The 10716-nt window shown below is 44.6% G+C and overlaps 1 protein-coding gene and 2 non-coding genes across 3 annotated transcripts; all 3 read right to left on the reverse strand.

The window, feature by feature from the left end:
* Positions 1-1381: 1381 nt before the first annotated feature.
* LOC139186729 (small Cajal body-specific RNA 18) lies at positions 1382-1464 on the reverse strand. The gene has a single exon (XR_011570395.1). It is a non-coding gene; the product is annotated as a small Cajal body-specific RNA 18 (non-coding RNA).
* Positions 1465-1531: 67 nt separating this feature from the next.
* Positions 1532-1674, reverse strand: LOC139186667 (small Cajal body-specific RNA 17). Its single transcript, XR_011570343.1, has one exon. It is a non-coding gene; the product is annotated as a small Cajal body-specific RNA 17 (non-coding RNA).
* Positions 1675-1725: 51 nt separating this feature from the next.
* Positions 1726-10131, reverse strand: LOC109567712 (WAP four-disulfide core domain protein 6A-like). The gene is made up of 4 exons (XM_070801767.1): positions 5826-10131; positions 4475-4606; positions 3012-3179; positions 1726-2344 (listed from the first exon to the last, which is right to left on the reverse strand). Exons 1-4 carry the CDS (start codon positions 5926-5928, stop codon positions 2322-2324), a joined length of 426 nt encoding a protein of 141 aa, XP_070657868.1. The 5' UTR covers positions 5929-10131; the 3' UTR covers positions 1726-2321.
* Positions 10132-10716: the final 585 nt, after the last annotated feature.

Here is a 10716-nt window from a genome sequence, read left to right on the forward strand (position 1 = left end):
ACATCCATTGCTTCAAATTTTTGTTGTGAAGAGACAGGACCAAGGAAATTACACACTCCCATGACGTTTCTATGTATCATAAGTTGCTGCCATCTGTCTTGGTGCAAAAATGGTGCTAAGCAACATTCCTACCACCCACATGACACTAAGGAATGGGGCTAGAGGTTGTGTTGTAATAAAATGTACAAAATGCACCTAGAAGGATGGGATAGTGGAGGAAAAATAAGGTTTAAAATGTATGGAGCAAGAAAAATCATTCTGCAAACAATTCTTCCAAATATCAGAAAAATAAATCTATAAAGAGAAAAAAATTAGTTCTTACAGAAGCCTGTTCAGAGCAGGTGTTCTTTTTTTTTTAATTGGAGGATAATTACTTTACAATATTGCATTAGTTTGTTGCAGAAACCAGTATTCGAGAAACCAAGCACCACACTCAGAGAGTTGGAAAACTCAGGTTTATTACACCGGTGGGCCCAGAAGAGTCAACACTCCAAACTCTGAGCCCTGAGCAAAGGGATTACAGATTTTTATAGACAGACTGTAGTGGGCAACACTAGCTGTTAATAGGCTGGTTTAAACTAAAAAGGGGTTTCGCGTGTGCGGGAACAGCAGTCAAGATGGGTAGGGGGATGCCTGACCTGGACAGGCATGATTAAGCAGGTTTGCAGGGGTTGGGCAATTGCAAGGAGCAGGATAAGAGTGAGTGAAATAAACTCCAGTTCCTAGTATTGCAAGTCCCCACCTTCTGACACTATGTGACCTACAAGATCTACAATTTGCAAGGGGCAAGCTGAGTTACAGAGGCAGAGGGAGAAAGAGGTTATGTTAAATTTTAACTTCTCCTCTTCAGTTTCTGCCATATATCAACATGAATCAGTCACAGGTGTACATATGTTCCTTCTCTCTTGAACCTCCCTCCCCTATCCCATCCCAAGAACAGATGCTCTTTACTAGCAAGAATATACTTGATAATTCATTATGTACAATTTTAAATGTGCCATACATTTTCTTCTTTTTTGATGGAATTATACAAGGAGAATTTACTAAAAGTCCTGTATCTTTAGGGCACAAACCTGCAGGAGAACTACAACTATCACATATGGCTGTTATTTATGCACCCCCACCATAATCAAAATAGAAAGATAGTCATCTTTTGATCAGCCACAGTAAATCAAAGACTGAATTATCTTTCCATAGACATTGACTTTTACAGAAATAATGTCCTACATTTTAAAAAATTGATAATTCATCTAAATGGATTTTGTGCAATTAGTAGTACTAGCTAGCTTTTTAAACTTTGCAATTGGTGCAATTTCCTTTCTCACTTGAAATAATATTCACTTTTAAATTTAATGTGCATTCCTTTTTTTTTCTTTTTTCTCAGTCTCAGTCCGTTCTCAGAACACGCTCCATCACCTAGTTCCCAGAACTCAGACTGCGCAGTGGTCACGACATCATCGACCAGGGCTTGCAGGGGCCACCCTAACGTCACCCAAATCTTAGCCTAACTGCCTCCCCCTAACCTCCCAGCCCCCGGGTCCCTGGCCGCATTTCGCCTGACACGTTTTCATAATCGTCTCAGGCTCCGGGCCAGCAGCGCCGCCAGCCATGGGGCCCGATCTTATAAGGTAAATACTGCGGCCTCATCCGGGGGCTGCATCGTGGACCCGGGAGCAACCCTGTCCCCTACCCCACTCGCTACACCCCACACCTGCCAACCTCCCTGTCCCGCTTCTCGCGCCCGGGCCTCCCCAGCAGGTCCAGCCGCCTCGGCCTCCCCCTGAGCTGTGTGTGCATTCCTTTTTAAAGGAACTTCCAAGCTTTAGTCCAGACAAAACCTGGACCTGCTCTGTTTCCATTCTTAACCAAATTTATGGCAATTGCACCAGGACAAAAATATCATCAGCCCTCTACAGGATTTTCATACTCTTCTTTCATACTCCGTTGGTGTCACTGCGAGATCCAATGACATTTTCTCTGCAGAGGGAACAGATGTGAATTATTCAGCTGCAGAGAACTCAGAACTCACAGAGCACTTTATTGGGGTGAACTGGAGGTTTCCAAATGATAAATGGGGGCCCTGAAAGTTGAAGAAATAGGGTCACACACTGAGAAGGGATCAAAGAGCAAAGGTCATTGTGTTTGAAGAATAGCTGAGCTGGAGTAAAGGATGTAAGCAAATCATGGGGCTCCTCAAGGGAACCGCCAAGGTCTTAGCAGCTGAGATTCAACCAGTGGAAGCCAACGTGGAACATCTGTCAGGCACACCTGGAGAGATCCCTGGAATAAGAGCCAAATCCTGGAGGTTGTTCCAGCTTTCTTTATCCCAGCCAGCTGACTGACCCTGCAAGACAACAGGATGAAAAATGATGTCCTGGTGAGATGCTGGGGCCCTTCTCACCTTCAGGACCATAGCTTGCAATTAATGGAAGAAAGGAGATGGCGTCATTTTTATATCATTTCACAGGGAGAGAAAACAGAAGTGGAGTGTCTTCAGGGGCTCATAGAGTGATCGTGTGTTCTGGTTTTTCCAATAGTCCCAGTTTATGCCTGTTGTTCCCAGTGTAATAATTAATGGCATCTCCTTTCACTCTTAAAAGTATCTTGATTTGGTCAATAAAGCATGTAGTTGCCCTGGCTATAATCACCTTAAGAAAATAAAAAGAATCAGTGACGAGGTTTGATAGAAGTTAAGGCCTGGAGCGACTGGCTGGTGCATGGCGCCCAGCTCTGGGTCGGTTCACTGGGCCTTCTTCTGACTTGATCTCAGCTACTCCACCACCTCTGCTTACTCTGTCTGTACCCACCATTCATTTCATATTCACCCACATCCCTTGGACCACTGCTCCCTTTCCCACCCTCTCTTTCCCAAAACATCCTCTACTTACCCTTCTGTGAGCTGCATTCTTACCTCTGGATCATAAGCCCCAAGACTGCCAGGCTTCTGGAATGGACTAGTCAACACCAGGCCTCCCAGGGTGGCCCAGGTTAGCATGGAGACTGGGACTTACTTCTCTGGGGGCAGATAGCATGGCAGACACTTTCAGATTGGAAGTTGTTATTGTTCCCTTGGCAACCTCCATAGATAAATGAGGAGCAGGTTTCTTTTTGCTGATCATACCACCAGCGCACAAAGTAGGCGTTGCAGGGGCCAGGAACCTTTGGCAAAGTGCACACATCTGCAGGGAGATTGAGGGGCAGAGCTGTTTGGATGTCTGCCTCCTAAGGAACATTCCAAGCATGTGCAAAGGCATGGGATGGGAGGACAGTGGGATGCAAAGGCATGAAAATTTTAGCGCACAGCACAGAACTCATCCTGCATGGGTGCTTCAGGAATGTTTACAGTAAAAAATCCTGAACGGAAGCATTTACTGAGCAGCTGTTTTGTGCACAGTCCTAGGAGGTACAAATAGAGTTCTTTAGAACCTCAGAGTCTGAAGCACGATGAGCACACAGTTATTAAAGGGTCAGGCATTGTTCTCAGTACTTGATATATATTAACACATAGTCTTATGAGGTAGGTCCTCTTATCATCTTCATTTTTCAGATGAACAAACTGAGACTCAGAGAGGCTAAGTCACTTCCCTAAGGTCACATATAGATGGTAAGGGATTTGAATGTAGATAGTCTGTTGCTTTTAACATCGAGACAAGATCCTTTACTCTGACTGGCAAGGCCCTGCCTTGTCAGAGCTTTCTCTACCTACTCTAGCTTTATCGTGCTCATCTCTTACCATACTCATGCTCTTCTCTGCTCTCTGGGCTTCCTAGCTTGAGGATGGTGTCTTCTCACACAGGGCCTTTGCACATGCTGTTCCCTGTGCCAGAAACGTCTTCCCTTCCATTTTTCCTACCTTCTATCCATCTTTCAGATCTTAAATCACGGATTCCTTTCCTGTCCCCCCGGCTACACAGAGCAAGTGGAGCCCATCACGGGTGTCAAGGCCACAGTAAATGTTTGTTTAATGAATGAATAATGCTTGATGAACAAGGTCTTCTTTAGAGCTCAATGATAAGGGCAGAGAGAAAAGAGTGTAAGAGATCAAAGATGTCTAGGAGAGGCATCCAGAATTTCTACAGACAGAGAGACCAGAAAAGAAGCTAGGAAATACAGATCATATACCCGTTTTTTATAGCTATCATGTCACCTGCCACCGTGCTGGCATTTGATGAGACTTCCATAGCTACCTAGCACCTTTCTTAGAAACAGGAAAACTAAGACCCTTAGAGGAAAAATTACATTACTCACATCACACACCTAAATAGAGGCAGAAATGAGATGAAACCCACGTCTGTCAACACCCTCCCCAGCCCAGCATTGACAGGATTTGTGCCAAGTTGAAGATGCATCTGGTCTCTTGGTCAGAGACCAGTCATCAACAAGCTAGGGGAAGAGTATGACGATACCAGCACAGGTGGCAGGAAGTAGCCGTAGGGGTGAGGGTGTCAGGTAACCCAGGGGATTGGTGAGTTACCTTTGTCGACATCTAAACATTTCTTTCCACAGCTAAACTGGCAACATTTCATCTTCTTTGGGCAATCTCTGCTGTTCGTACATAGGTCTCTTTCTTGTATTTCACATCTTACCCTGTTTCGGGGACAATGCCCTGAGGGACAGAAGGATATACTCATCTGGAACCTTGAAGGGGTTGGAGCCCTCCCTTCCCAGGGCCAGGACACCATCACCAAAGGAGGGAAGCTGTTTTCACTTCACCTCTCACCTTCAGGGAGCTCAGAATTTCCCCAACGATATCCCCACTCCCAACCACATAACCGCTCAACATCTGATCTCTAAACCCATCATCCATAAGGTTCCAGGGACAGAGATGCTCGTCCCAGGACTATTCTGGTCACTTGGCCTTTCCGTATTTGGATGTTCCCTGGCTGGGGGCAGGGGGGGTTGCAGCTCTCAGTGGTTGCGAACTCCCTTTCTGGAATCAGGGCTTTTGAATTCTGTGCATCCCTCGGTGTGGCAGAAACTGTCCCTGAACCTTGATTTTCTTCCTTTGCCGAGAGGGCTGTTTTGAGGATTCATGTGACAAACCTTGTAAAGCCATTGTCAAGCTGCCCGGGACGTCAGCACCATCCCCACCCGCCATCCCCATCCTCCTCCTGCTCATCATTATAACCAGTACTGATTGAGTGTTTGCTGTGTCCCTGTTCTTTTCCCTTCAGCCCTCCTTACAGCTCTTCTGGGTAAGCTTTGTCACCATTCACACTGTGTAAAAAAGGAGGTGCTGTAAACTTGCCAAGTTCACACGGCTACCAGGGAGTGGAACAAGATTTGGCCCTGCCATGCGTGGCTCCGCTGCTGTCTGAGGGCTCAGTTTTCTCTCTGCTGCTAATGGCAGGGGTCTTCATTATGTCAGCATTTCCGGGGACCTTCAAAGACCCTTCTTTACCCCAAAGACAAAGATCCCCTGTAGGTGCGGGTGTGGGGGTGGGGAGACTTTGGAAGGCTACAGTGAGAAGACTTAGAAGTTGATGTAGCTGGTGCTGGGGGCAGGGAGTGGCCTTTCTTATGGGGAATTTTCCCAACTTCCCTTAGTCTGTTTCATCCAAACCCTTCCAGGAAGAAGCCCTTTCATAATTATGGTGGGAAGTCAGTTGCCACAGGCTCGGGTTTCTGCATTCACCAAGGACATCTTAACCAGGAGGAAAGGGGCTAAAAGGAGGTCTTCGGATACAGTTCTTTCTCCCCCAGGATCTCAGACAGAGGTGGGGGAACACATTTCTCATCAGCAAAAATTTTTGTTCCTTCCTCCCAGCCAAGCTCAGTTTCTCCACTAGGAAGACTGAGTCTTCAATTCTTGCCTTGATACTTACTTTGATACTTACTTAGAAAGAATGCCTCCACCAGCCCAGGTTCCTGGACACCCCCCAAGAGCATGAATAGTATCAGGATTGGCAAAACTCTGAGGAACCCCATTACAGGAGGGACTCGCCTGGCTGGCAGCACCAAAACCAGGAACTCCTGCTCTGCAGCTTCTGCTTCTGAACTTTGGCTGCCCCGGCCTAGCTTGACACTCCAGGAAACCACACATCACTGGAGCCAAGCCAGCCACACTCCCTCTTCTGGAGAACGACAAGCCCCGGAGGCCGTCAGTGGGACTAGCTGACTCCCACAACGTCAACCCTTGTGGGGAAGAGCTCTTTGATAGGCAGCTCCCTCTTCTCATCTCATTGAGGCTCTCTGGCTTTCTGGTCAACCAGGGAGGAGAACAAAGCTTGTCGGGGGCTTCTAGACCCTCTAAGCAGAAGGGTATATTTGATTTCAGGATCTTCTGTTTTCCAGGGGGAGTTTGGAGATCACGAAGATCCCAGTTCTCTTGTTTCTTTCTAATCTTACTCTTCTCCAGACGTATCTATTTTGGTCTGCTTATTTTTCTCACACTGCTTTTGTTTTTTGTTTGTTTTTGCTTCTCTTGACACCTTTCTCTTATACTGCCTATTATTTCTCTCTTTTTCTTTGCATTTCCCTCTGTCTGGGTCTCTTTCTCCCTGCCATTCATCTCTCTTCTGTCTTTCTCTTCCTTCTTTTTGGGCCACCCCTTCTCGTTGTGTGTGCGTGCTCAGTCATTCAGTTGCGTCCAATTCTTTGTGACCCTACGGACTGTAACCCGCCAGGCTCCTCTGTCCGCAGGATTTTCCAGGCAAGAATCCTGGAGTGGGTTGCCATTTCCTTTTCCAGGGGATCTTCCTGACTCAGGGATCAAAGATCCCTGCATCTCCTGCATTGATGGGTGGATTCTTTACCCCAGTACCACCTAACTGGATAGGCACCACTGTTCTTTAATCGTTGTCAAAGAGTAAAGGTATTGTCATGAGTAGCATGTGGGGGAAGAAACAGCCTGATTTCAAAATGAACCAAATATTCAGAGTGCCTGTTAAAGTTGTGGTGCTTTGAAAGCAGGAGAGGAGGTTATAGCTAATGGAGAGCTTCTATCACCTCGGAGTGTGATTTGGAATCAGTGATGCAGGGAGTGGAGGAGGGGGGAATAAATGTCAGTTATGACCTCATAGCTAGCTGCAGCAGTGAGGCCTGAAGAATGTTCTATTGAACTTTCCAATTTAAGGCTTGCAGCATCCGTAGGTCATATTCTTGGCTTGTCTCTGATTTTACTTGCAGCTGTAGGAGACAGTTCTAGTTCGTTATTTTTTTTCCTAATCCATTTTGTAAACTGAGGTGAAATTCATATTACATAACATTAAGAATTTTAAAGTAGCAGTGCAGTAGCTTTTCAGTACCTTCATAATATTGCACAACTTTCACCTTATTAATTCCAAAACATTTTCATCACTCCTAAAGAAAACCTCATACCATTAGCAGTCACTCTACACCCTCTCCAGCCTATTCCAGCCCCTAGCAACCACTATTCTCTTTTTATCTTTATGGATTTACCTGTTCTGGATAGTTCATGTAAATAGAATCTCATAGTATATGACTTTTTGTGTGTGACTTATTCAGTTCAGTTCAGTCGCTCAGTCATGTCCTGCTCTTTGCGACCCCACGAACTGCAGCACACCAGGCCTCCCTGTCCATCACCAACTCCCAGAGTCCACCCAAGCCCATGTGCATTGAGTCGGTGATGCCATCCAGCCATCTCATCCTCTGTCATCCCCTTCTCCTCTTGCCCTCAATCTTTTCCAGCATCAGGGTCTTTTCAAATAAGTCAGCTCTCAGCATCAGGTGGCCAAAGTATTGGAGTTTCAGCTTCAACATCAGTCCTTCCAATGAACACCCAGGACTGATCTCCTTTAGGATGGACTGATTGGATCTCATTGCAGTCCAAGGGACTCTCAAGAGTCTTCTCCAACACCACAGTTCAAAAGCATCAATTCTTCGGCACTCAGCTTTCTTCACAGTCCAACTCTCACATCCATACATGACCACTGGAAAAACCATAGCCTTGACTAGACTTGACTTGACTTGACTAGATGGACCTTTGTTGGCAAAGTCATGTCCCTGCTTTTTAATATGCTGTCTAGGTTGGTCGTAACTTTCCTTCCAAGGAGTAAGCGTCTTTTAATTTCATGGCTGCAATCACTATCTGCAGTGATTTTGAAGCCCAGAAAAATAAAGTCAGCCACTGTTTCCCCATCTATTTGCCATGAAGAGATGGGACTGGATGCCATGATCTTTGTTTTCTGAATGTTGAGCTTTAAGCCAACTTTTTCACTCTCGTCTTTCACTTTCATCAAGAGGCTCTTTAGTTCTTCTTCACTTTTGGCCATAAGGGTGGTGTCATCTGCATATCTGAGGTTATTGATATCTCTCCCCGCAGTCTTGATTCCAGCTTCTGCTTCTTCCAGTCCAGCGTCTCTCATGATGTACTCTGTATGTAAGTTAAATAAGCAGGGTGACAATATACGGCTTTAACATACTCCTTTTCCTATTTGGGACCAGTCTGTTGTTCCATGTCCAGTTCTAACTGTTGCTTCCTGACCTGCATACAGGTTTCTCAAGAGGCAGGTAAGATGGTCTGGTATTCCCATCTCTTTCAGAATTTTCCACAGTTTATGGTGATCCACACAGTCAAAGGCTTTGGCATAGTCAATAAAGCAGAAATAGATGTTTTTCTGGAACTCTCTTGCTTTTTTGATGACCCAACAGATGTTGGCAATTTGATGTCTGGTTCCTCTGCCTTTTCTAAAACCAGCTTGAACATCCGGAAGTTCACGGTTCACATATTGCTGAAGCCTGGCTTAGAGAATTTTGAGCATTACTTGACTAGCGTGTGAGATGAGTGCAATTGTGCGGTAGTTTGAGCTTTCTTTGGCATTGCCTTTCTTTGGGATTGGAATGAAAACTGACCTTTTCCAGTCCTGTGGCCACTGCTGAGTTTTCCAAATTTGCTGGCATATTGAATGCAGCACTTTCACAGCATCATCTTTTAGGATTTGGAATAGCTCAACTGGAATTCCATCACCTCCACTAGCTTTGTTTGTAGTGATGCTTTCTAAGGCCCACTTGACTTCACATTCCAGAATGTGGATGTCTGGCTCTAGGTGAGTGATCACAACATCGTGATTATCTGGGTCGTGAAGATATTTTTTGTACAGTTCTTCTGTGTATTCTTGCCATCTCTTCTAATATCTTCTGCTTTTGTTAGGTCCCTACCATTTCTGTCCTTTATCAAGCCCATCTTTGCATGAAATGTTCCCTTGGTATCTCTAATTTTCTTAAAGAGATCTCTAGTCTTTCCCATTCTGTTGTTTTCCTCTATTTCTTTGCATTGATTGCTGAGGAAGGCTTTCTTATCTCTCCTTGCTATTCTTTGGAACTCTGCATTCAAATGGTGGCTCTTTCCTTTTCTCCTTTGCTTTTTGCTTCCCTTCTTTTCACAGCTATTTGTAAGGCCTCCTCAGACAGCCATTTTGCTTTTATGCATTTCTTTTTCTTGGGGATGGTCTTGATCCCTGTCTCCTGTACAATGTCACGAACCTCCATCCATAGTTCATCAGGCACTCTGTCTATCAGATTTAGTCCCTTAAATCTATTTCTCACTTCCACTGTATAGTCATAACGGATTTGATTTAGGTCATACCTCAATGGTCTAGTGGTTTTTCCTACTTTCTGCAATTTAAGTCTGAATTTGGCAACAAGGAGTTCATGATCTGAGCCACAGTCAGCTCCTGGTCTTGTTTTTGCTGACTGTATAGAGCTTCTCTATATTTGGCTGCAAAGAATATAATCAATCTAATTTCAGTGTCGACCAGCTGGTGATGTCCACATGTAGAGTCTTCTCTTGTGTTGTTGGAAGAGGGTGTTTGCTATGACCAGTGCTTTCTCTTGGCAGAACTCTATTAGCCCTTGCCCTGGTTCATTCCATATTCCAAGGCCAAATTTGCCTGTTACTCCAGGTGTTTCTTGACTTCCTACTTTTACATTCCAGTCCCCTATAACAAAAAGGACATCTTTTTTGGTTGTTAGTTCTAGAAGGTCTTGTAGGTCTTCATAGAATTGTTCAACTTCAGCTTCTTCAGCATTACTGGTTGGGGCATAGACTTGGATTACCATGATATTGAATGGTTTGCCTTGGAAATGAACAGAGATCATTGTGTTGTTTTTGAGATTGCATCCAAGTACTGCATTTTGGACTCTTTTGTTGACCATGATGGCTACTCCATTTCTTCTAAGGGATTCCTGCCCACAGTAGTAGATATAATGGTCATCTGAGTTAAATTCACCCATTCCAGTCCATCTTAGTTTGCTGATTCCTAGAATGTCGACGTTCACTCTTGCCATCTCCTGTTTGACCACTTCCAATTTGCCTTGATTCATGGACCTGACATTCCAGGTTCCTATGCAATATTGCTCTTTTTTTTTTTTTTTAGCAAAAAAGCAAATGAACACTTTATTTTCATTCTTTTAGTGTTGATTTTAGTAACAGCAATTTATGGAGTAAAGATATTAACAAATATGCAAGCAAAAATGAATACTTTTCCCAGCTACTTCAAAATGCTACATTTATGGCTCTTTACAGCATTGAACCTCACTTCTATCACCAGTCTCATCCACAACTAGGTGTTGTTTTTGCTTTGGCTCCATCCCTTCATTCTTTCTGAAGTTATATCTCCACTGATCTCCAGTAGCATACTGGGCACCTACCGACCCACGGAGTTCATCTTTCAGTGTCCTATATTTTTACCTTTTCACACTGTTCATGGGGTTCTCAAGACAAGAATACTGAAGTGGTTTGCCATTCCCTTCTCC

This window comes from Bos indicus, chromosome 13, assembly GCF_029378745.1.
Source record: "Bos indicus isolate NIAB-ARS_2022 breed Sahiwal x Tharparkar chromosome 13, NIAB-ARS_B.indTharparkar_mat_pri_1.0, whole genome shotgun sequence".
Taxonomy (NCBI): domain Eukaryota; kingdom Metazoa; phylum Chordata; class Mammalia; order Artiodactyla; family Bovidae; genus Bos; species Bos indicus.

Excerpts from the sequence above, each read along its gene's own strand:
- LOC109567712 (XM_070801767.1), bottom strand. The coding sequence starts at position 5,928 with ATGGGGTTCCTCAGAGTTTTGCCAATCCTGATACTATTCATGCTCTTG. Across the intron at positions 4,607-5,825 it reads CTTTCTAAGTAAGTATCAAA|GGCATTGTCCCCGAAACAGG; the intron begins GTAAGTATCAAG and ends TCTGTCCCTCAG. Across the intron at positions 3,180-4,474 it reads ATGTTTAGATGTCGACAAAG|ATGTGTGCACTTTGCCAAAG; the intron begins GTAACTCACCAA and ends ATCTCCCTGCAG.